At 44.2% G+C, this 26,668-nt stretch overlaps 1 protein-coding gene across 1 annotated transcript; it reads right to left on the reverse strand.

The window, feature by feature from the left end:
- Positions 1-551: 551 nt before the first annotated feature.
- Positions 552-2,292, reverse strand: LOC113017746 (nuclear factor 7, brain-like). The gene has a single exon (XM_080299316.1). It carries the CDS (start codon positions 2,255-2,257, stop codon positions 869-871), a length of 1,389 nt encoding a protein of 462 aa, XP_080155442.1. The 5' UTR covers positions 2,258-2,292; the 3' UTR covers positions 552-868.
- Between the last annotated feature and the right edge of the window lie 24,376 nt (positions 2,293-26,668).

Raw genomic sequence — 26,668 nt, forward strand, 5'->3', positions numbered from 1 at the left:
GTGCAGACATGACTTCAGATATATAAAAGTGAAGGCCGTCTCTCTGATGATGTCACAGAGCAGAGTCATTCTGTCCAATAAAGGATCTCAGATCAGCTGCTGCCATCTTGTGGCCACAGTTGGTTACTGTCTCTGAAAGTTGTCTCATGTTTCCTGTTGTCCTGCTAACAAAGGCTGGAGCTCATCATGCTGAGAGGGCAGCAGCATTTTGTGGCTCTTCACACATGTTCATTATATTCTGATGATCCTGGATGGAGACAAACTACAGATAAGTGTGTTCAGCCCAACTAGTTTATCTCATTACAGCAGTTTGATGTTTCCCTTTGAATCCCCCTGAAGATCCTGACAGTGAAGCACGTACATAATACTCCAGCCTTTCAACTCTGAGCTTATTTAGTTCTATTAATACACTGAAATCTCATTTGTGTCATGAAGAAAGTCTTTAATCCAACAGAATTCAAAGATCAGAAACATTTCATATATGGAGTTAAACATGAATCATTGTTTCAACAACATATTTATTGTTGTCATAAACAGACAAGAAGACAACAAACTGCTCCTCCCATTCAACACATGTCAGTCCATATCCCAGCAAACTAAATCATCTCCATTTACACATCAAATAGAAACATGAATCACTTGTAATGATTAGAAACTTGATAGAATTTCAAATCTAGTTTGGGGAGTCATTCAGTGAGAAACAGTGAAATGATTTTCCATGTGAGAAGGTGGACAGAAGAAACAGAAAGAAACAGTGAGAACTAAAAGAGAAACAAAGAGCTTTGGAACAACGGGGCAGCAGGAGGACAGCTGCAGTTTAACAGCTTCAACTCACTGACAGGAAACAACATTAGAAACATCATCATCCTCAACTCATCTGCTGCACTGACACTGACACCTTCAACGGCAACACCTTCACTGTATCATCAGTGTTAATGTATGGAAACATCCTGTGAGTGAAAGTGTGTGTGAAGGAATGTATGCGTGTGTTAGTATCAGGATCAGAGAACGACAGCTTTCCTCTGTTCCAGTCCAGATTCACTCTGATCCTCTGGAGCTTCTTCTCTACTGAGAGATCAGTGAGAGGAGCTGATGGCGAGTGTGTGTAGTACGTACCTAAACTGCACCCTATTACCCATAATCCAGACTGTATGTCTCCCTTCCTCTGCACAGACTCTGCTAACACACCGAGTCCCCACCATGTACTCTCTCCAACATCAACATCCCAGCTGTGAGTCCCTGAGTTAAAGCCCTCAGAGCCCAGAACTGAGAAGATTAATCCATTTAACCTCTCTGGATTATCAGGAAGCTGCTGCTTCTCTCCTTCTCTCACACTGGTCAGATCTTCAGACAGGATGAGGTTTGGATCAGCAGTGTTTGGGTCCAGAATGACAGGAGTGTAGGAGACCACATCCTTCATGTTGTTCCAAATGTTGAAGGTCAGGTTGCCCAGGTGTTTGGCCTGGTCTATCAGAGCTCCTGAGGGCAGCTGTGGATCATCCAGCAGGGGGCAGCGCTGGACTCTTTCCACTGCAGCCTTGTAGTTGTGCAGGAATGAGACGTCTTCAGCTCTCAGCTCCTCCTCTGTGGCTCTGACTGTGTCTGAAAGAGCTGCTATCTCTCTGCTCAGAGCCTCCATCTTCTCCTTCATCATCCCACTCTTCTGCTCCTCTTCCTCCCTCAGTGCAGCCAGCCTGGCCTCCTCTTCCTCTGCGAGAAACTGGTGAAGCTTCTTAAACTGCTCCTTAATCTGCCTCTCTGTGTGTCGGGCCTGGACCTTAATGTGTTCTGCTGTTTGATCAAACTTCACTTGAACTTCTTCACAAACCTTTAACTTCTTCTTTAAGGGCTCCAGAGTTTCCTGAAGTTCCTTCTTGTGTTGTTGTGCAGCTTCATCGATGGGTCTGAATCTGTGATTGGTGTGATTTTCTGAGTCTCTGCAGACGAGACACACTGGCTGCTGATGGTCCAGACAGTAGAGTCTGAGTTTCTCACAGTGCAGACTGCAGAGAGCCTCTGAAGCTCTCTGATCTCTCTCCTGTAAGAACGACTCACACAGGTTCTTTAAAGCTCGGTTTAAAGGTGGTTCATAAACTGATATTTCCTTACAAACTGGACACTCGTGTGTTGGTCTCTCTCTCCACCATCTCTTCAAACAGTGTTCACAGAAGCTGTGGCTACATGACAGAAGAACAGGATCTCTGAAGACCTCCTGACAGACCGGACAGCAGAGATCCACCTCTGATCTGGAAGCCATTGAGTCTGTGAGTGAAGCTGAAAACAGCAGAGAGGAAGTACAGTCAGTCCTGGCTCCCCTCCCTCCTCTACCACCTTCACTGAAACTTACTTTGAGTCGTGTTTTTGCTCAAACTCACATTCAGTGTGTGGAGCGTCAGCAGCTTGAAGCAGCAGTGTTGGAGTTTTCCACTTTTCTCTCCTGTAGCTGGACTCACTCAGAGGAAGCTGCTAGTTTGGTCTGAGCTCAGTATGATCGTCTGTGCGTCTCTCTGCACTGATGAAGAAGAACATCCTGTTTCCTGGTTTGTTGCATGTAAGTGACGTGAGGGATCGAGCTTCTTTCCACTTCCTGTTATAAATGTGTGAGTATGACAGCAGAGTGCAGATGTTCACTGCAAGTCAGGAAACAAAATCTTTTTTGAATCTCATACAATAAAGTGTGACTTAGCTGTTTGGCAGTTTTTATTTTAGACTGTTCTGGTTATTTGTCAGGTCCCCTTTAGTTGGAGTGTAGTGCTGTCACACAAATACAGGTGATGTTAAGGTGGATTTAATTTGTTGCAGATTTTGGGTCCTCTCACTGAAGTGCTAGCAGTTATTGTAACAGCATCAACATCAAATTCTGTCTGACACAAACAACGGCTCAAGATGGAGTTTAACCTTTGAGTTTAAGTCCTTGTCTTTATTCCCTCAATTTGACTTTCACTAATTCATAGACGATTTCAGTCAGAAATGTTGTTTATTACCGTTAAATAATATTAAAAATTCCTGCTGTGAATCGCTACCATATCGTGGTGGAGAGGTTTGTGTGTCCCAGGGATCCAAGAGGCTATTTTGTCCATGGGCTGGAGTTGCCCCTGGTGAGATGCGACGAGTTGGGGTGGGTATTCTAGTATCCCTCAGCTTGCTGCCTGTATATTTGGGTTTCTCCCAGTGGAGGGGAGGATTTGTTGCTTGCTCCTTCTGGTCGGGCGGGTCCTGACTGTCGTCTGCGCTTATGCGCCGAGTTGTGCTTCAGAGTACCCAGCTTTCTTGGAGTCCCTAGGCGGGACTCCAAGAAAGCTGGAGGCCACACATAATAGAGGACACACTCTTGACCTACTGATCTCCAAGGGCCTGAGCATTTCAAAGGTTACTGTGTCTGATGTGGGCGTGTCTGATCATTACTGTGTTTTCTTTGAAAGTAAAATCTCAGTCCACACAAATATATCAACAACAGTGATCACAAAACGGTGTATAATTGAACACAGTAGTGCAATTTTTAACCAGGTCTTCCCATTAACACCTGACCTGTCCAGAGGGTCAGTCAATGAGCTCGTCAATAGCTTCAATGCTAACATGTTAAATGTAATGGACACTATTGCTCCCATTAAGGTGAAGGTTATCTCTGGAAGGAAAAAGTCTCCATGGAGAAACTCCACACTGGTAAAAAATGAAAAAAGAGAGTGTAGGAAAGCTGAGCGCAGATGGAGAAAAACAAACCTCCAGGTTCACTATGACATATATAAAGAGAAACTTCACAATTATAATTTACAACTGAGGAGTGCAAGGAGGTCCTACTTCTCTGACATCATCACTAAAAACAGCCATAATGCTCGGGTCTTATTTTCTACAGTTGACAGGCTAACAAACCCTTTTGTGTCAGTGGCAGCTGAACTTCATTCGACCATGGCCTGCAATGACTTTGCCAAAGTCTTCACAGAAAAAATCCAAAAAATTAGACAAGCAATTGGTACATCAACAGCAGATCCAGGATATGTACTGTGTCCACCAAAAAACTGTTTAAACACCATGAAACAGCTTCACCCGATTAACAGCAAAGACCTGGAGGACATCTAAGGTCAACTGAACTCCTGCTCCTGCTGTTTAGATGTCCTGCCAACAAGTTTTTTCAAAAAGGTCTCAAAGACTTTAGAGTCAGACCTGTTACAGATCGTCAACTTTTCTTTATTATCAGGTGTGTTTCCAGAATCACTAAAAACTGCTGTAATAAAACCTATACTGAAAAAGGACAATCTTGACAAGACACAAATGAACAACTACAGGCCGATCTCAAATCTCCCATTTTTAAGTAAGATCATTGAAAAAGCAGTTTCTCAACAGCTCAGTTACTTCTTAAAACAGAATAACTACTACGATGCCTTCCAGTCAGGTTTTAGACAGAACCACAGCACTGAAACCGCTCTGACCAAAGTGTTTAATGACATATGTCTGAATACAGAACGTGAAAAAATGTCAGTCCTAGTTTTACTGGATCTCAATGCAGCATTTGATACAGTTGACCACAACATATTACTCAAACGACTAGAGAACTGGACAGGTCTTTCAGGAACTGTACTAAACTGGTTCAAGACATACTTAGAAAACAGGAAATACTTTGTATCAATAGGTAACTTCACATCCGAGCAGACAAGTATCACATGTGGAGTTCCCCAAGGTTCCATCTTGGGACCCCTTCTGTTTAACATTTACATGCTCCCACTGGCACAGATTATAAAGAACAACAAAATAAACTATCATAGCTATGCAGATGACACACAAATATATATCACAATGTCACCAGGAGACCAAGGCCCTGTACAGGCTCTTGGTAAATGGATTGAGGAAATCAATGACTGGTTGTGCCACAATTTTCTCCAGCTAAACAAAAACAAAACTGAGGTAATAGTCTTTGGCGCCAAAGAAAAACGATTACAGGTCACCAGAGAATTTCAATCTATACATCTAAAAACCACAAACCAGGCGAGAAATTTGGGTGTAGTGATGGATGCAGACCTAAACTTAGAAAAGCACATTAAGACAATAACAAAGTCAGCTTACTATCACCTCAAGAATATTTCAAGGATAAAAGATCTGATGTCTCAACAGGACCTGGAAAAACTAGTCCATGCATTCATTTTTAGTAGGCTTGATTACTGTAACAGCATCTTTACAGGTCTACCTAAAAAATCAGTCAGACATCTACAGCTCATTCAGAACTCTGCTGCTCGAGTCCTCACTAAGACCAAAAAAGTGGACCACATCAGTCCAGCTCTGAGGTCTTTACACTGGCTGCCTGTCCGTCAGAGGATAGACTTTAAAGTTCTAATGCTGGCCTATAAAGCTCTGAATGGTTTAGGACCAAAATACATCAGTGACCTCCTGACCCAGTATGAACCTTCCAGATCCCTCAGGTCATCTGGATCCGGTCTTTTATCAGTTCCCAGAGTCAGAACCAGACACGGAGAAGCTGCATTCAGCTTTTATGCTCCTTATATCTGGAAGATGGCGGCGCGCACAGACGCAGCGGCCCGGAGCTCCTACACTTTTGCACTTTTGGTGGTACTGTGTATTATTTCACACAGTCTGGGGTTACTTCAATACAACAGAGATGATCTACTACAACTAAGCCGTGGAGATCTTCAACTAACATCCGAGTATCTCATCCCCCCGGAGATCGTTAAGCAACCCCCGGGGCTACCCGCAACAGCAAGCCGCAGGAAGGGACGTTGCGAGCGGAGGCAGAAGAGAGGCAAGCGGGGAGGCCTGTGGGCACGGCTAAAGACTAGTCCATTTAAACCACCACTCCCGATCATATTCCTCTCCAACGCCCGTTCAATCCGTTACAAACTGGATGAAATACGACTGCAGATCGCCACGCGACGGACTTTTAATAACTGTTCGTGCATGATTTTCACTGAAACCTGGCTGGACAGCGCCATTCCCGATGCGGCTATCGATCTAGCAGGCCGCACCGCCTATCGAGCCGACAGGTCTGCGGACTCGGGTAAGAAGACTGGCGGGGGGCTGTGCATCTATATTAACAACCTTTGGTGCACGAACGTCACGGTAACGGAAAAACTGTGCAGTACAGAGGTAGAACTGTTGGTGTTAAAGTGCCGTCCATTCTATCTCCCTCGGGAATTTTCTGCCATTTACATCTGCGCTGTTTACATTCCACCAGATGCTAATGCTAAGCTAGCGTTAGCACAATTGAGCAGCAGCATCAATAACAGCCTGGTAGCACACCCGGACAGTGTCTTTATTGCGGCTGGGGATTTTAACCACGCGGACCTGAAATCTGTACTTCACAATTTCCACCGTAATGTGAAGTGTGCTACCAGAGGAGATGGAACGTTGGACCAGGTGTACACCAACATGGCGAATGCGTACAGAGCCCAGGCTTATCCCCACCTGGGTCTGTCAGACCATCTCTCCCTTCTGCTACACCCAATATACACACAAAAGATCAAGAGCACTGGGATTACAACCAAAACCGTGAGAACATGGCCGCAGGACGCTATTCCGATGCTTCAGGACTGTTTCCACTGCACAGACTGGGATGTATTCAAGGTGCAGGACACTGACAATCGTGTCGCATTGGACAGTTACACCTCCACTGTCTTGGACTACATCTGTTTCTGTGTGGACAATGTAACAACTTGGAAACGATTCCGTGTGTTCCCTAATAATCCACCCTGGATGACACACGGAGTTCAACAACTTATTCGAACAAGGAACAACGCTTTCAAATCCGGGGACCAGGAGGCATACAGTGCTGCCAGGGCCAACCTGAGAAGAGGCATCAAGACTGCCAAGCAGCAGCACAGGAGGCGTATCGAGGCCAGGTTTGAGAACAACACAAACCCAAGGCAGGTCTGGGAGGGCATCAGGGCTATCACGGACTACAAAAGAAGAACACCATCACCCTCAGCCGACAGTTCTACTCTGGCTGAGGATCTAAATCTCTTTTATGCCCGTTTTGACAGGGAGAACACCGACCCTGTCCTGTCCCCTCTCCCCTCAACCGACCCTGCTCCAGTCCTGAGCACTCATGAGCTGAGGCGTGTGTTCCGGAGCATTAACACCAGGAAGGCGGCCGGGCCGGATGGAGTGCTGGGCCGGGTGCTAAAAGACTGTGCTGCGGACCTGGCGGACGTCTTCACCTCTATATATAACACCTCGTTGTCCTGTTCACTGGTACCATCCTGTTTCAAAGCAGCAACCATCGTTCCCATCCCAAAACAGTCAAATGTCACATGTCTGAACGATTTCAGACCTGTGGCACTCACCCCCATTCCCGCCAAATGCCTGGAGAGACTGGTCATTAAACACATCAGAGCTGCTTTTCCACCATCCCTGGACTCGCACCAGTTTGCATACAGGGAGAACCGGTCAACCGAGGATGCGATCGCCACAGTGCTGCACACATTACTGAAGCACTTGGAACACAGGAACACCTATGCACGGCTCCTCTTTGTAGACTACAGCTCGGCTTTTAATACCATCCGGCCATACAAACTCCGTCCCAAACTCCACCAACTGGGACTTAACTCCTCTCTGTGCAACTGGATTGTGGACTTCCTCACTAACCGTAGACAGAGTGTCAGAGTGGGTAAGAACACCTCTTCCACCCTTGTGGTCAACACCGGTGCCCCTCAGGGGTGTGTTCTGAGCCCTCTGCTACACACTCTCTTCACCCATGACTGTATTTCCTCCTGCGCGTCCAATCTCATTGTTAAGTTTGCAGATGACACTACAGTGCTCGGACTTATATCCAACAATGATGAGACAAACTATAGGACAGAGGTGCAACAACTAGAGTCATGGTGCCACGACAATAACTTGGTCTTAAACACCAAAAAGACCAAGGAGATCATTGTAGATTTCCGGAAGAGGGGCCATAACAACCATCTGCCTCTCTTCATTGGCAGTGAGGCGGTGGAGAGGGTGAGCAGTTTTAAATTCTTGGGGTTAACTGTGACCGAGGACCTGTCCTGGGGCAACCATATCACCTCAGTTGTACGGAAGGCCCAACAGCGCCTCTACTACCTGAGGAGACTGCGGAGCGCACACATTCCCAGATCTCTGATGTTGAACTTCTACAACTGTGCCATCAGCAGCGTTCTGACGTATGGATTTCTAGTGTGGTTCCCCAGCTGCACCAAGGCCGATCAGCAAGCACTCCAGCGGGTGGTGAAAGAAGCTGGCAGAATTATTGGAACAAGTCTGCCAGAGATCAGTAATATCTTCCCCACTCGCTGTCTGAGGAGGGTGCACAGTATCCTGCGGGACCAACATCACCCTGCGCGCCACCTTTTCCATCTGCTGCCCTCAGGGAGAAGGTACAGGTCTATACAGGCCAGAACATCCAGACTGGCCAACAGCCTGTATCCACAGGCTGTGAGGCTCCTGAACTCTCTGCCCCCCTCTCACGGACAATAACCATATCCAACTTCTTAATAGCAATGAACTGGTCTGCATTGGTGCATCATATCTTTATTCTCTTCCCCCTCCTGCCCCCCCCCCCCTTTCTTAAATAGATAACTATCATATCTGATATCATATCTCACAGTACAATAATATTGAATGGGTTGCATTGTTGTATTTTGTCATGTTTCTCAGGTCTTTGTCTGAATTTCTACGAACATTATTGCTAAGGATTGTCTTATTGCATTGGAGTCACACTGGGTTAAATATGTACACTTGGGTTTTAAGGGGTATTTATTATTTTCTTCTTTTTTTTGGGTTGTATGGAAGCCCCAAACGCAATTTCATTGTTCTTGACAATGACAATAAATAAATAAATACTAAATAAAAATAAAAATACAAACTCCCAGAAAGCCTCAGATCAGCTGAAACACTCAGTTTATTTAAATCCAGGTTGAAGACTCACCTATTCTCAGCTGCATTTGAATAAAGCACCAAATCCACACTTTTAAGCTTAAATTTCAAAACTTACATTAACTACTGATTTTATCTACTGTTCTGATTTTATCTGTTTTGATTTTATATACTGTTTTGTTTGTTTGTTTGTTTGTTTGTTAAGTGGGTTAGAGCTCTGGGTAGCTCCCCAGCTGGGTCTAGACTGGGTCTAGAGAGTATTTTAAATTCAGGGAATTTAAAATAGAAAGTAGCTCGTCCACAGAAGGACTGGTAGCTCCCCTTACGATAAGGGTTCAGATCACGCGAACAGGTGTGAATGTGAATGTGTGTGTTTAGTTAGTTTGTTTGTTTGCTTGTTTTAATCAATTTTAAATCATGATTTTTATTTGTTTTTGTTTCTAATGTCTCTGTAAAGCACTTTGAATCACCTTGTTGTTGAATTGTGCTATACAAATAAATTTGCCTTGCCTTGCCTTGCCTTGGAGTGCTGAAGGGCGCTCTGCCTGGGGACTCTTTTGTCCTACTGGGAGACTTCATGTGGGCAACGACAGTAAGATCTGGAGAGGCATTATTAGGAGGAATTGCCTCTCCAGATCGGAATTCGAGCAGTGTTTTGTTGTTGGACTACTGTACAAACCACAGATTGGCCAAAACAAACATAAGAGTGCCCATAAGGACACTCTATTTTCTGGACACTCGGGTAATGCGTGGTTTCCCTCCATAGGCTTCCTGTTAAATCCAGAATTGAATTCAAAATCCTGCTCCTCACATACAAGGTCTTAAATGATCAGGCCCCATCTTATCTTAATGACCTTGTAGTACCATATCACCCTATTAGAGCACTTCACTCTCGCTCTGCAGGCCTACTTGTTGTTCCTAGAGTATTTAAAAGTAGACTGGGAGGGAGAGCCTTCAGTTTTCAGGCCCCTCTTCTGTGGAACCAGCTTCCAGTTTGGATTCGGGAGACAGACACTATCTGTACTTTCAAGATTAGGCTTAAAACTTTCCTTTTTGCTAAAGCTTATAGTTAGGGCTGGACCAGGTGACCCTGAATCCTCCCTTAGTTATGCTGCAATAGACGTAGGCTGCCGGGGATTCCCATGATGCACTGGGTGATTCTTCTTCACTCACTATGTGTTAATAGACCTCTCTGCATTGATTCATATCTGTTTTTAACCTCTGTCTCTCTTCCACAGCATGTCTTTATCCTGTTTTCCTTCTCTCACCCCAACTGGTTGCAGCAGATGGCTCCGCCCCTCCCTGAGCCTGGTTCTGCCGGAGGTTTCTTCCTGTTAAAAGGATTTTTTCCTTCCCACTGTCGCCAAAGTGCTTGCTCATAGGGGGGTCATATGATTGTTGGGCTTTTCTCTGTATCTACTGTACAATATAAAGCGCCTTGAGGTGACTTTTGTTGTGATTTTGGGCTATGTAAATAACATTGAATTGAATTGAATTGAATAAAGAGAGGGCCTGAGCTGTCAACTGATCATCACCTGGTGGGGAGTTGGATCAGGTGATCGAGGAGGACACTGGACAGACCTGGCGCACCTAAACCTATAGTAAGGATTTGCTGGGAGTTCCTAGGAGAGGCCCCAGTCCGCGAGATCTTCAACACACACCTCCACATACCTTCAGCAGCATTTCGAGGGAGACTGGGGACACTGAGTCTGAATGGTCCATGTTCAGCACCTCCATTGCCGAAGCTGCTGCACTGACCTACATCCACAAGGTGGTCGGTGCCTGCCGTGGTGGTCACCCCGAACCAAATGGTGGACACCAGAGGTGAAAGGAGCCACCAGGCTGAAGAAGGAGTCCTATCGGGCTTGGTTAGCCTGTGGGACTCCGGAGGCAGCCGACAGGTATCGACAGGCCAAGCGGAATGCAGCTCGGGCAGTGGTTGAAGCAAAAACTCGGGTGTGGGAGGAGTTCGGAGGGGCCATGGAAATGGAAATAGTTAATTTCTGTATTATATGATTTATTTATTACATTTTATGTGGAGTGAATAAATAAAAGTATATTTACCATGGGCCTTGGAGACAAAGCACGTACAAACTCCAAAACCTGTACAAACCCTGAAGCACTTAAAAACTCCAAAACACGTAAAAACTCGAAAACACGTAAAAACTGCGAAGCACGTACAAAACACAACAGAAGTACTCCAGGATGCTAGGCGCAGTGATGACCTTTTGTTACCTAGTGGCTACACAAGCCAGGAAGTACCAACGACCAGATTTGGTGTGTGGTAGTAGCAGGTAAATGAACATTTTCTTAAATTACACAAACAATACACATATGCTTTCAATTGTGTAATTTAAGTGATCTAGGTAGCTCTGTTTTGGAAGTTCAGTTAACCCTAGAAATGTGTTTTGGAGTTTGTACGTGCTTTGTCTCTAGGGGCCACCACATATATTTATATATAAACATATATAAATAAAACCACTTTTTTTTTACATTAGTAATTCCTTTTGTGCATAATTTTATGTTCTTGTTAATCATAAATTAATTGCAGCAACAAAACAACCTGAAGAGCCGGTTGGGAGCTGAAAGAGCCAGTTCTCTAAAAAGAGCTGGAAATCCCATCACTGGCACCTCATTTCTAAGGCCAAGCACCATATTCCGCATAATGACCTGGAAAAACGTATTCATGCACTCGTGACTTCCAGCTCTCTTACTACAGCTCTCTTTACATTGGCCTTTTCTCCTCCCTTCTCCTTAGACTGTAGACTCTCCAGAATGCTGTGGCACACCTTTTGACGGGTAGCAGGAAATTTTCTTCCATTATTCCTGTTCTTGCTGACTTGCACTGGCTGCCAGTTAAATACCGTATTCATTTTAAAATACTACTCTTCACGTACAAAATTATCAATAATTTGGCGCTGAGCTACCTCAATGAGTGTCTTTGATTACACACTCCTGTCAGAGCACTTAGATCTGCTACTCAACTTCTTCTGCAGCATCCTCATTCTCGGCTGAAGTCTCGGAGCGACCATGTGTTTGCTGTAGCTGCCCCAGTCTTATGGAACAATCTTCCTGTTGCGTCTGACTCTATGCCATTGTTTGAATCACGGATAAAGACTTATTTATTTAATATTGCTTTTCCACCTAGCTAATATTTGGTGTGCGTTGATACATTTTTATCCATTATGCTTTCTTAACTACTTCTATGTATTATGGTTGTCATGGTTTTATAATTGATACGTGCCAAATGCTTTCTCTTATCGCTCCCTTCTCCTTTTTCCTGTTGTCAAGCACCTTGGTATACCCTTGGGTTTTTTAGTGTGTTTTACAAAGAAAGTTTATTATTATTATTTGCGTTGGGTGAATGCTGAGTATTTGTATATGTGTGCACAGGGATGGAAATGCACATTTGTGTCTCTGTGTGCCTGTCTGTCTGTGTCCATATGTCAGGTCAGGTCTTAGACTCCACCTCTCTGGGAACATCTCAGGCCCTCCAAAGTATGGAAGTCTATCTCCCCTCATCACACCGCCTGCCGGTGGCTGATGCCCTCAGGCGTCAGTGTGTTGGTGGTTCTTGGTGTCCAGGGCTCAGGTATGTACCGGCTAACTGCCTGTGGCTGCTTGGCGAAGCCTGGCGCCCGGGGAGTGGGGGGGCCCTCAGGCCTCTGGGCCTGCAGCTCGGTTCACTTTGGCACAGGTGGCTGCCGGCAGAGCCCGTGGGCACACGACTGCAACCCCCTCTGGCCTCTGCTCCATGGCTGCTGTGGGACCCCTCATTTGGGGCTCTCCTCAGCTCTTCCCAGGAGGGTGGCACAGATGCCTCTCCGGTGGTCCTCCTCGGGCTCTCGCACTGTGGGGCCTGGATCTCCTCCATGCCTGCTTCATGCCCTGGGGGACGGGGCTATGGCTCCCCACACACTCCTCAAACAGAACGCTACATAGAGAAGCCTTTTGAATACAAGCACGCTGATCCACACAGGTGTGCACAGTTCATAGACACAAACTACACCTTTCTTGACTGCTACCTCAAAGCACAGTGTGCGGTGTCATCCCCTCGAAACTTTCCATGAAGCTTGTCGACCTTGGGCTGGGAACACCGATCTGCAGATGGATTCTAAACTTCCTCACAAACAGGCCCCAGGTGGTGAGAGTTGGTAAGCACACCTCATCACTCATCCTAAACACAGGTACGCCACAGGGTTGTGTGCTTAGCCCCCTCCTATATTCCCTGTTCACACACGACTGTGTTGCTAAACAAGAGTCCAACATCATCATCAAGTTTGCGGATGACACAACCATCATAGGCCTCATCACAGGCAATGATGAGACGGCCTATAGAGAGGAGGTGATGTACGCTGTACGAGTGGTGGCTGGAAAATAACCTGACTCTCAACATCAGCAAAACTAGAGAGATGATAGTGGAATACTGGAAACGACCAGTCAGAGAACACCAGCCCATCCACATCAACGGTGTCAAGGTCGAAAGGGTCAGCAGCTTCAAATTCCTTGGAGTCAACATCACCGAGACGTATCCTGGACCCTTGACACAGACACTGCTATCAGGAATGCTCGCCAGCGGCTTTACTTCCTGAGGAGGCTGAGGAAGTTTAGCATGAACGCCAACATCACCTCAAATTTTTCCAGGTGTGCAATTGAGAGCTTGCTGACGAGCTACATCACAGTTTGGTACGGAAGCTGCTCTGCCAGCAGCCGTAAATCACTACAGAGGGTGGCGAAGGCAGCAGAGCACATCACTGGCACGAGGCTTCCTGCCATTCAGGACATTTATTTCCAGCGATGCCTCCGTAAAGCACACAGCATCATCAAGGACCACAGCCACCCAGCACATCAGCTGTTCTCCTTGTTACCATCTGGCAGACGTTACAGGAGTCTGTCTGCTCGGACTACAAGACTAAAGAACAGTTTTTACCATCAAGCCATAAGACACCTCAACCACAACAGTTAAACACACACAACACAGCACTCAGAAGCTACCCTGCAGCTTCACAAGTACTCTGTATAATCTGCACCGATCACTCCACTTTATTGTTATTGATATTTATATTTAAAAGTGCAATACTGTAATTTTCTGCTTTGTATTCCTGTGCAATATCCCATCTGCCCTCCTGTCATATTTCTTTTCAAGATTTTCTTATTTAATCACTAGTGTACATATATTTATATTTATAGATATGAAAGAAAGTCACCACGCACGCGCTATGATGCATTCACGGTACATGGGAAAACTCAGCATTTAACAAAACAGTAAAACTTCAAATTAGAATAAAAACAGAATACAATTGGCAATAAAATAACCATGGGTTACACTCTCCCCCTCTAAACGGCATGAGTCCCTTCATGCATCGTTGACCAACTGGGGCCTGGTAAAGGTGACACGACAGTTTTGGAGAATGCAACACCTAAGGTTTGGAAAAAGGAGCTAATAGCCAAGGTCAGCGGCTCTCCTAACTCATCATAAGTGAATTTCTGAGGTGGGCGTCTTTCTCTGTCAGAGCGCCTCAACCTCACTGGTTCTGTAGCACCAGCATCAGTACTAACAGCATCATCATTAATGACTGCAGGCTCTGGTGGAGTGAAATCTGCATCAGTCATGGTAGGTGTCAAGTTGGGCTCGAGAATGTCAATCACAACATGGTCTGAAGACCTAGCATCGGAAGGAACATAGTCCACATGACTTGTGTTAGAGACTTCAGGTTGTGTCAAGGTAGGTTTTCCAATATCAGGTAAGGACGTTTCCGGTACAGCAGTGTCAGGGGATGATACAGGGGGATGACTGTCCAATTGCTGTTGGGCTTTAGGATGAGCTGACTCAATTTGAATGTAAGGGGCTTTTGTGATGATTTGTGGATTCCATGTGCCAAAACATAATTCCTCTTCATCACTCATCTCATCACTGTACTCTCCTCCATTATCCTTGTCGTTGCCTTTTGTGCAGTTTGGTTTACTCCTGGTCCTCATTTTCCTTTGATTCACATTTTGAGAGTCCGATCCAACCTGATCTTCAACAGGTAAGAACCCGCAAGGGAGAAGCAAATCCCGGTGCAATGTACGCTGGGGGCCGTCTCAGTTTTCCAGTCTGACAACATACACTGGGCTGTCTTTGACCCGTTTGACAACAATGTGAATATTTTGTTCCCAACGGTTAGCAAGTTTGTGCTTCCCTCTAACATTTACGTTCCTTACTAAAACTCTGTCACCTGGAAACAGTTCTGCAGCCTTGATCTTTTTATCAAACCTCATTTTATTCTTCTCACCCATCTTTTGTGAGTGTTCGCTGGCAAGGGTGTAACTCTCTTGGAGGTTTTGGCGAAGACCTTTAACATAGTCAGAGTAAGACTTTGGGCTGGTTTTGCCCGGGTGAGTACCAAGGACAAGATCAATAGGCAACCTCGGCTGTCTGCCGAACATAAGTTCGTATGGACAGTACCCTGTTGTGTCATTTCGTGTACAGTTGTAGGCATGTGTTAATGGCCTAACAAAGTCTCTCCAATGATACTTGTCTTTGTCCTCCAGTGTGCCTAACATGTCTAAGACAGTCCTATTGTACCTTTCCACCGGGTTTCCTCGTGGATGATAGGGCGTTGTGCGAATTTTGCTTGTCCCAATCAATGTGCAGAGCTCTTTCACAAGCTTAAATTCGAAATCTCTGCCTTGGTCACTAAGCAGACGACTAGGGATACCATAGGGGATGATGAGGTGATCCCTAAGGGCCCTGGCTATTGTCTTAGCCTTTTGATCTTTTGTCGGGACCGCGACTGCAAATTTTGTGAAATGGTCCGTCAATACTAACACATTTCTGGTGTCTCGACTATCGGGCTCAATACACAAGTAATCAATGCACACTAGCTCAAGAGGGTAAGTTGCCTGGATATTCTGTAGTGGAGCAGCCTTTTGGGGAAGGGCCTTCCTCATGAGACAACGTGAGCATTTCTTACACTTCTCTTCAATGGACTGAGCCATTCGTGGCCAGTAGAACCTTGGCCGAGCGAGATGTAAGGCACGCTCAACCCCGAGGTGACCAACCTCGTCGTGTACACCTTTCAGGGCTCTGTCGCGGTACTTTTGGGGCAGCACTAAATGGTACACAAGGGAATCTCTGTCATTGAATTTCCTGTAAAGCACGCCATTACTGAGCTCGAGTTTGTTCCATTGTTTCAGAAGGAGTTTAACATCTGACGATTCAAGATTTGTTTCTTTGGGGCTGGGTTTCAAGCCTCTTCTCAACAGGGCTATAACACGAGCGAGAGAAGGATCATCCTTTTGTGCAGCGCACCAATCAGCATCTGTCATTGAGGGTAAGATGTCTTCTCCATAAGCCTCAGTGACTGAGCTGGGGTCAATAGCAAGACTCTGGACAACTGAGAGGGTTTCTGAATGGCATGACACTGAGTGACGCTGACACAAGGCAGAAAACGTTTCATGGTCAAGATTGTTTGGCATGCTAATGAGACATTCTTTCATATCATCAATGCGAGCTTTTTCTTTGACAAATGCCTCATCTTCATGAGGAGGCTCTTGGGGCCGCTGTGACAACCCATAAGCATCTTTGTTTGCTTGACCTGCCCTGTACTTAATATTGAAATTGTAAGTAGACAAGGCAGCCAGCCACCTGTGTCCTGCCGCATCTAATTTTGCAGTTGTCAAAACATAAGTTAGCGGGTTATTGTCGGTCAGGACTGTGAAGCTAGAACCGTAAAGGTAGTCATTGAACTTTTCACACACAGCCCACTTGAGGGCTAAGAATTCAAGTTTGTGTGTGGGATAGTTCTGTTCACTCTTAGAAAGCCCCCTGCTAGCGTAAGCAACTGCTCTCAGCCTCCCCTCTTGCTCCTGATAGAGCGCAGCTCCCAACCCATCCCGACAAGCATCCATGTGCAATACATAGGGGAGTTGAGGGTTGGCAAAAGCAAGAATTGGTGCAGAAGTCAGCTTTTCGATTATTGTTCGGAAGGAGGTTTCACACTCATGAGTCCATTGTTCCCCGAGAGGCTGAGTGGGACTGTAAGAAAGTCTGGGCGGTTCTCTTTTGTAAATCTTGCCTCTCTTCTTCGGTGGCCGGTAACCGGCAGTGAGACGATTCAACGGTTTGGCTATCTTGGAGTACCCTTCAACGAAACGCCTATAGTATCCAGCGAAGCCTAAAAAACATTTAAGCTCTTTGAAATTGGATGGGCGCGGCCAACATTTCAGAGCAGAGATCTTTTCAGGATCGGTGTGGACTCCGTGAGCATCCACAACATGCCCTAAATACTTCACAGATGTTTTGAAGAAGTGGCATTTTTCTGGGGATAATTTAAGACCGTAGTCTCTCAAGCGAGTAAGAACTTTCGTTAGCCTGGATTCGTGCTCTTCTAATGTGTCTGAGAACACAATCAGGTCGTCTAAAAAGACAAGCACTTCGGTGAGGTGGAGATCACCCACACACTTCTCCATCAGGCGTTGGAAGGTGCTTGGGGCATTTGTAACACCCTGTGGCATCCTATTAAATTCATAGAAGCCAAGAGGACACATAAAGGCTGTCTTAGGCTTGTCCTCCTCGGCTACCTCCACCTGATAGTAACCGGACTTAAGGTCCATGACCGAAAACCATTTAGCTCCACTCAGAGCTGTGAATGTCTCCTCAATATTTGGCAGGGCATATGCATCTTGAATAGTTCTTAGATTTAGTTTACGGTAATCTATGCAAAGCCTTATCGAGCCATTCTTTTTCCTTACCAATACAATTGGTGAGGCGAAAGGACTTTGTGACTCTCGAATGATGCCTGCATCCAGTAATTCTCTTAGATGTTGTTTGACAGCTTCTCTGTCACTTGGGTGTATGGGCCTCGGCCGCTCTTTGAAAGGTGTTTCATTGTTCAATTTGATTTGGTGCTTCACAGCTGTGGTGTGGCCATGGGACATGTCATCGAGAGCAAAAACTTCAGGGATGGATCTCAGTTTTCCCAGAATTCGCTCTTTCCATTGCTCTGGGATGGGAGAATCATCAAGGTTGAATGTGAGGTTGTCGCTGTCTGGTTCATTTTGACTTGGAGGATTCCGAGTTTGACTCGATGCTAGTGGGGAAACGTGTTGAGCTGCACAAGCTTGAGCGACAATGCTATTTGACTGCAACGTAACAGCATGTTCACTAACATTGTGTACAATGACAGGTACTTTACTGCTGGAATTAAAAGGAATGTCTACTAAAGCCGATTCAAGAAGCAATCCACCTGGTAACTTGTATTGCTCATGCGGCTCAAGGACAAAACTTGTGTTCCGGTTGTTCTTTCTTAACCTCACATTTCCCATTAGGCATTGTTTGTGTCTTGCAGGGATTGTCACTGCCCCTTTGCTATGCAACATGACAGGGCAGGAATGAGTATCATTTCTTTGTACTTGGGCAACATGTTGAAGGATCGTTGCAAACTGCTTAGAGTGTAGCTTACGAATGAACTTGGGACCATCTTGATGTACTAACTGTCCATAAACCCGTAAAAGCACATTTGTCCCTATCAACAGCGGAATTCTACTGTTAAAGTGACACTCAGGAACAACAAGGGCCAAGACAGCTAATTGTTGTTCTTTGCCTGCAATGTTTTCGGGAAATGTAATGCAAGTCTGAACGTAACCCAAGTATGGCACGTTTTGCCCTCCTGCTCCTTCAATTTCAAGAAGAGCATGTATTGGCTGGATGGGAAGGTGGGAAAGGTGCATCTTGTGAAAAGACTCAGAAATGGTTGTAACCTGTGAGCCTGAGTCCATTATGGATTCACAGGGTACCCCGTCAGCAAGTACTGAGTCTGCACAGCGTGGGCCTATGAGACCTTGAGGGAAGAAGAAGTTAGGATCTAGGCTGTCTATGGGATGAATGGGTTCAGTGATTTGCACTTCAGGACCACAAGCTAATGTTTCGGGACTGGGGAAATCAAGGGTTTCAGCTCCTGGGTGTCCCACAACAGGAGCTGCCACTAGTTTAAAGCAAACGGGGCTGTGGCCTGTCGTGCAGCAAAATCAGCCTGTTTCTTCCTCAACTCTGCATGCTTTTCTCGGACAAGTGTGGGATTAGCATCATTTGTGCAGCTTACTGCGATATGATTGTCTTCCCCACACTTAAAGCAAAACCATGCCCTAGGTGTGCCAGGGACTTTAGCAAATGTCTGTGAGTTTCTGGTGTTGACAGCTAGAGAATTTTTGGGCTCATATATCTCAGGTTTGGTTGAATGTCTTTGGCTTTGGACAAGCATTTGGACTTGTTTGGTCAACTCAGCTATTTGACTTTCAAACTTGGCAGTTTCATTCGGTTTTGGGTTCACAGATTTGGATTTAGTGCTTACAAGAGGTTCAGTACTTGGGGTGGTGCTCCTTGGCCTTTGAGTTAAAGTTAACTGTTCAACTTGCTTTGTGAGTTCATTGACTTTTTGTTCGAGTTTCACAGCTTCACTGTCGGTTGGAGTAGGAGTCGCAAGTGGCGCTTGGCCAAAGGTGGGCATACTAAAAACTGAGTGTGCATGTGCAGCAGCTTTTGTTGCACCCAAATGTTTCTTCATGCGGTCCAACTTGGCGAAACGACGCTCTTCCTCAGTCCTTAACATGAGGAGAAGCTCCGAAAATGAGGGTGGAAAGCTCTTTTTTGCTTCAAGCTGGAGACTTATTATCAAGCTTTGGTCCCAGCAACCTCTAATTAAGTGCTTAAGAAGCAGTCAAAGAAAAAAATGATTTGAGATCAGAAGGAACAACAGAGGAAGGAATGAGAACACAGATAGAAACATGTGAGTGAAGTTGCCCCCCCCCACCTTCTTCAAATCCAACAAAAGTGGTATCAAACGTTTGTGCTACGTTTGTGCTGGTTTGTGCTGCAAAAATTGTCGTTTGTGCTACTATCATTTTAAAGATATTAATAAAAATTTCTAGAGGTCATCAAGGCAAGGCAAGGCAAGGCAAATTTATTTGTATAGCACATTTCAACAACAAGGTGATTCAAAGTGCTTTACAGAGACATTAGAAACAAAAACAAATAAAAATCATGATTTAAAATTGATTAAAACAAGCAAACAAACAAACTAACTAAACACACACATTTCACACCTGTTCGCGCGATCTGAACCCTTATCGTAAGGGGAGCTACCAGTCCTTCTGTGGACGAGCTACTTTCTATTTGAAATTCCCTGAATTTAAAATACTCTCTAGACCAAGTCTAGACCCAGTTGGGGAGCTACCCAGAGCTCTAATCCCACACCTGTTCGCGCGATCTGAACCCTTATCGTAAGGGGAGCTACCAGTCCTTCTGTGGACGAGCTACTTTCTATTTTAAATTCCCTGAATTTAAAATACTCTCTAGACCAAGTCTAGACCCAGCTGGGGAGCTACCCAGAGCTCTAACCCACTTAACAAACAAACAAACAAACAAACAAACAAAACAGTATATAAAATCAAAACAGATAAAATCAAAACAGATAAAATCAGAACAGTAGATAAAATCAGTAGTTAATGTAAGTTTTGAAATTTAAGCTTAAAAGTGTGGATTTGGTGCTTTATTCAAATGCAGCTGAGAATAGGTGAGTCTTCAACCTGGATTTAAATAAACTGAGTGTTTCAGCTGATCTGAGGCTTTCTGGGAGTTTGTTCCAGATATAAGGAGCATAAAAGCTGAATGCAGCTTCTCCGTGTCTGGTTCTGATTCTAGGAACTGATAAAAGACCGGATCCAGATGACCTGAGGGATCTGGAAGGTTCATACTGGGTCAGGAGGTCACTGATGTATTTTGGTCCTAAACCATTCAGAGCTTTATAGGCCAGCATCAGAACTTTAAAGTCTATCCTCTGACGGACAGGCAGCCAGTGTAAAGACCTGAGAGCTGGACTGATGTGGTCCACTTTTTTGGTCTTAGTGAGGACTCGAGCAGCAGAGTTCTGAATGAGCTGTAGATGTCTGACTGATTTTTTAGGTAGACCTGTAAAGATGCTACAGTAATCAAGCCTACTAAAGATGAATGCATGGACTAGTTTTTCCAGGTCCTGTTGAGACATCAGATCTTTTTTCCTAGAAATATTCTTGAGGTGATAGTAAGCTGATTTTGTTATTGTCTTAATGTGTTTCTCTAAGTTTAGGTCTGCATCCATCACTACACCCAAATTTCTCGCCTGGTTTGTGGTTTTTAGATGTATAGATTGAAGTTCTCTGGTGACCTGTAATCGTTTTTCTTTGGCGCCAAAGACTATTACTTCAGTTTTGTTTTTGTTTAGTTGGAGAAAATTGTGGCACAACCAGTCATTAATTTCCTCAATGCATTTACCAAGAGCCTGTACAGGGCCTTGGTCTCCTGGTGACATTGTGATATATATTTGTGTGTCATCTGCATAGCTGTGGTAGTTTATTTTGTTGTTCTTTATAATCTGTGCCAGTGGGAGCATGTAAATGTTAAACAGAGGAGGTCCCAAGATGGAACCTTGGGGAACTCCACATGTGATACTTGTCTGCTCGGATGTGAAGTTACCTATTGATACAAAGTATTTCCTGTTTTCTAAGTATGTTTTGAACCAGTTTAGTACATCAGAGGTCAACCAGCCCCCCCACATTACCCAAATCAAACAAAATTGATGTCAAACGTTTGTGCTACGTTTGTGCTGGTTTGTGCTGCTAAAATTTTCGTTTGTGCTGCTATCATTTTAAAGATATTAATAAAAATTTCTAGAGGTCATCAGAGGTCAACCAGCCCCCCCACATTACCCAAATCAAACAAAATGGGTGCCAATCAACTGTGCTACGTTTGTGCTGGTTTGTGCTGCTAAAATTTTCGTTTGTGCTGCTTCTGTTTTAAAGATATTAATGAAAATGTAAAGGTCAAAAGGTCAACCAGCCCCCCCACATTACCCAAATCCAACAAAATTGATGTCAAACGTTTGTGCTACGTTTGTGCTGCTAAAATTTTCGTTTGTGCTGCTATCATTTTAAAGATATTAATAAAAATTTCCATAGGTCATCAGAGGTCAACCAGCCCCCCCCCCCACATTAATTAAATCAAACAAAACTGGTGTCAATCAACTGTGCTATGTTTGTGCTGCTAAAATTTTCGTTTGTGCTGCTTCTGTTTTAAAGATATTAATGAAAATGTAAAGGTTAAAAGGTCAACCAGCCCCCCACATTACCCAAATCAAACAAAATTGATGTCAAACATTTGTGCTACTTTTTTGATGGTTTGTGCTGCAAAAATTTTCGGATTAACCAATTAACCTATCACCACAAGCTGCATGTCTTTGGAGAGAGCCCGGAGAGAACCCACGCAAACACGGGGAGAGAACCTGCAAACTCCACACAGAAAGACCCTGGTGTGATGGTGGAATTGAACTCAGGACCTTCTTGCTGTGCGGCAACAGTACTAACCACCGTGCTGCCGTAATAATAACATTAAATAACATTTATGAAGAAATTTAAAGGGGCATGCCAGTAGGTGCGTATCAGTTTATAATTAGATAAGGTGTTTTGAGCCAATAACCTGGTTGTGGATCACTGACTACCATGTTTCTTAACATTACCTTACTCCATCTAGTGTGCTACCAGCAGGGTATATGCTAAAATGCTAATGGTTGTTAAAACATTAACCTAATAATATGTGAACTGTAGCTTTTAAGTCAAATGCTAATATTAACAAAAGTGCTGTCATTTGTATGTGGGCTGTCATGAGCAAGTTGTATAAAATTAACATACACAGGAGTGCACCTCAGTGATTCAGCAAATCTGAGCTTAAAGGCTCCAAACACCCTGCAGAACTGTGAATTTTAGGTAACTGTCAATGTTACCTGAAAGGGCCGACCTATATTTTTTGCAAGAGTCAAACTTGACACAGACACAGATTTATCTCAACAGAGCCTGGATTTATCTACAAGTATTTTAATGATGAGCTTTGAACATTGACTAAATTAATTTTTGTACCGATCAAATGAATTTTGAACTAGATTGTGTTAAGGATAAACTGATAAACTCTGCCAAAAAACAAACAAACATAGCGACCTGTGTTTGGTTTGTGATCACCAGGGGGTGCTATCATACACCTTCTTCTGAGAGAAAAAAACAACAGTTGAAGAAAACATGTGCTAGCTATGTTATTTGCATTTTTAAGATAGATCCCATGAGCAACAGCAATCATCAACACTTCAATTTACTACGTCAAAACAGTGTATCAAAGTAAGTACTTTTATGTCCACTTAAAGATGTAGAATTAAAGTTATAACCAAATTATAGCAGTAATATATCACATTTTTAATTTTTGCTTGACAGATGCCAAAGAAATCAGTGGTGGACAAAATTGCAGTATTTGAAGTCCTTCGTGCTTCTAAAGAAGCAGTCATAAAAAATGGAAAAGTTTCAACTCCAAGTGATGACATATGGCAAAATCTATGCAAACAACTTGGTGAAAAGATGACACCAAAAGCTCTTTACACTTTTGTTAAATTAAACAGACACAATGTATGGGCTGCTCTGGATTACAGTGACGAAGAGAAACTGACTGACACAGACAGCAGTGACAATGATAATGATTTTGAACAAAGCAGCTCTCCTTTTCAAAACAAAGACTGCAAGACTTTCAATGTGGAGCTCCCATTTGAACAGTGGATACATATGATTCCACATAAAGTCACATACAAAAAGAATACTTTCAAGAAAAGGGAATACACAATTTTGAAGCCAGGTACATGGACTCATGTTGTAAACCAGGGAATCTGGAAAGAGGTTAAAAGTACATGCACCATTACTTTTAAACGAGCCAAGGTGTACCCCAGAACTGTATCTTGTTTTATTAAAATCAGAGGCTTTTGCAAAGAGTGTAGTGGCCAGCTGTACATTACATGTGATAAGGAACCTGAAAATCACTGCTCAATGGTGCTGAAATGTGTAATGGCAAACACGGATGAATCCATGCACACTGGCTTTTCTAAGAGAGCCATGTCCGAAAGTCTGAGGGCACAAGTAACAAAAGAACTTTGTGAAGGCAGACTGCAGCCCCATGTGTGGAGAGCATCAGAGGCAGCAAAGCTGATGGACTTTGGTGATCCAGAGCCAAGCCATCTACCAAATTTGACAACTCTGCGCAAAGCCAAACACGAACAAAATCAACTAGAAGTTGCTCATAAAAACCCAATACTGTCTCTCCACTCATTAAAATACAGTTCCCCTCACAGTGGAAGCATTTGGGACATTGGATTAGACAAGTTCTTCTGTCACTACTGGAGTCACACTCAAATGCTGATGTACAAGACTGAAAAGCACCCCATAGTCGCCCTTGATGCGACTGGCTCAGTTGTAAAAAAGCTTCTCAGGCCTAATGTTTTGTCTGGAAATATCTTCCTGTATCAAGGTGTGTTAACAGGAAGGGACAACTTTCACGTTCCAGTGGTGCAAATGTTGTCAGAGAGACATGATGTCCAGGCAATCACAAGATGGTTATCGGAATGGATTCGTGCTGGAGCACCAATCCCAAAGGAGGCCATCTGTGATTTCTCCTTAGCTTTACTTGGTGCTTTAGTTAAGGCTTTAACACATCATTCAGATTTGAAGAGTTACATTAATGAATGCTTTGGTGTCTTGCTTCGGAAAAAATCCTACAAACTACCACCATGTTTCATCAGAGTGGATGTGGCACACTTAATCAAAATGATTTGCCAGTGGGACTGTTTGAGAAAAAAGCCTCATCGGGTGAGGGATTTCTACGTGCGATCAATGGCACAACTTGTCAAGTCCCAATCCTTGGAAGAAGCAAAGGTCCTAATACGCAGCATTGCTATTGTGGCATTAAGTGAGACAGAAGGCTGTGACAGTTTTGGAAACCCCATTATGTCAGAAGTGTCCAAATCAAATCTGAAAAGAAAGATTGCAGATGAGACTATGTCTGTTTCTGATGACAAGGAAGAAGAAGACATTAGATTGGATCCATGCACAGAAATAAACACTGACTTAAGGCAGTGGGTGGCAGATATTTGTGAGGGGAGCAGGTGCCATGCTGAAGATCATGGTGATCAAGACAATATGCACTATCTACCTGAGCTCGTCCCACACCTAATTAGATTGGGAGGATACCTACCACTCTGGACTGGAGTAATGGTTCCCCTATTTCAGAGCGAAAAGCTCACTGCAACTTCAGCTAATGTTGAAGCAGAGTTCAAGAACATTAAACATGGTCTGTTCAAGCATGAAAATCTCCCTATAAGGATAGATAAATTCATTGCACGTCATCTTGGTTTTATTGAAGGGAACATGCGGATCTGTTCTGCAAAACAAATACGAAAAGAAGCAGAGGTTGCCAGACAGGATGGTACAGTGAAGCGTCAGGATCCACACAAAGCCTTTGTGGAGCAGGAAGTGGATGATAACCCCTCTCAGGAGCCCGAAATTGACACAGACATGGACATTGAAGAAACAGCAGCTTTGGGAAACTGGAGAGGCCTTGCAGTTCCACCAAAGAAGAGGAAATTGACCTCATACCGCTCCCCTTGTCCTGAATGGCTCCACTCAGATCCAGCTGTGAAAAAGAAAAAAGTAAAGCTAGGGCTGTTAAAAAATGGAAATAATCAACAACCAGTAAAACTTGGCAAAGGACAATACTGTGTCATGAACACCTGTGCCTTTGATGCCTTCTGTCAAAGTCTGTGCTGCGCTTTCTGTGACAGTCTTACTGCTCAAAACATGTTGAATAGTTCAGAGGAGAACAAAGTATTCCAGCTTGTGAAATCCCTTGCTTCAAAGGGTGTCACTCAACATGCCTATTCATTGAGGGCAGAGGTGCTGAGCTCAATATTCTGCCCTGTTCAGTTGAAGACTGGTGTTCATCGTGTTGATGCACAGTGCCATGTGTCCACAGTAATTCAAAAAACAATGATGGAAAATCCAAGTGTTCACTTCACAAGACAGTGTTCCTCCCAGTACTGCAAACTTTACACAACGAACACAAGGCAAATACCTTTTGTTTCCATTGATCTGTCAGTCCTCTCAGCTTCTGGCATAGCTCACCTTCAGTCTGCTGTTGAACAAGGGCTCAACCTTCCAGCATCGCCATGCCTAAGACCAATCGAAAGTCCTGATGCATCTCCAACAGCATTTAAAACAGATTCATCAGGAAAGCAACTTTGCACAGGGACTGTTTGTCACAGTTTCACCCTGAGAGAGCTTGTATGACACAGACCTTGGAAAATGCTCTACAGAAACTCTGGAGCACAGTTTTCACAGTCCAAAAAGGTTTTTGCTTACTGAATTCCCATCCACTCTGCTACTTCAAGGAGAGAAATTCACACTGAAAGCAGTCATTACATTTCAGGAGGGCCCAACACCAGAAACACTCGGGCATTATATGACATTCTGTAACAGGAACCCGTACATCTGGGAGATGTATGATGACCTAAGAAAGGATGTAACCATAGCATCTGAAAACACCAGCGTATGTCCGCACGCTGTGCTCTACACAAAGGAATGATGGCAATTGTGTATTTGCTTTTTGGAACCCCGTTGACTCGGTCACGGAGTTGTGTGTTGTGTCATTGTAGTGCAGGCTGGAGTATTCACGTGTACCTCTAGCCTTGCCATGTAAATAATTGTAAATAAGTTAACAAGTGGCGGTCACTTTTTGTTCCTTTGCTGTATAACTTTCACTGCCGCAGCCTAGTAGGCGTGAGAAGCCGTTTTCTTTTGTTGAACAAGTTTTCTCCTGTTTTTCGTTAGATAGTTAGGTAAGTGACTTGTCTTTTGTTTTGGCTTCTTTTTATTTTGGTGTAGGGAGGAGTAGGGATTGCTTTATAGGGAGTTTTGTTTATGGTTTTGGCATTGCTCACTGCCGATGAAA

Source organism: Astatotilapia calliptera, chromosome 3 (genome assembly GCF_964374335.1).
Source record: "Astatotilapia calliptera chromosome 3, fAstCal68.1, whole genome shotgun sequence".
NCBI lineage: Eukaryota > Metazoa > Chordata > Actinopteri > Cichliformes > Cichlidae > Astatotilapia > Astatotilapia calliptera.

Bases quoted from the DNA above. Each gene is read 5' to 3' on its own strand.
- LOC113017746 (XM_080299316.1), bottom strand. From the start codon at position 2,257: ATGGCTTCCAGATCAGAGGTGGATCTCTGCTGTCCGGTCTGTCAGGAG.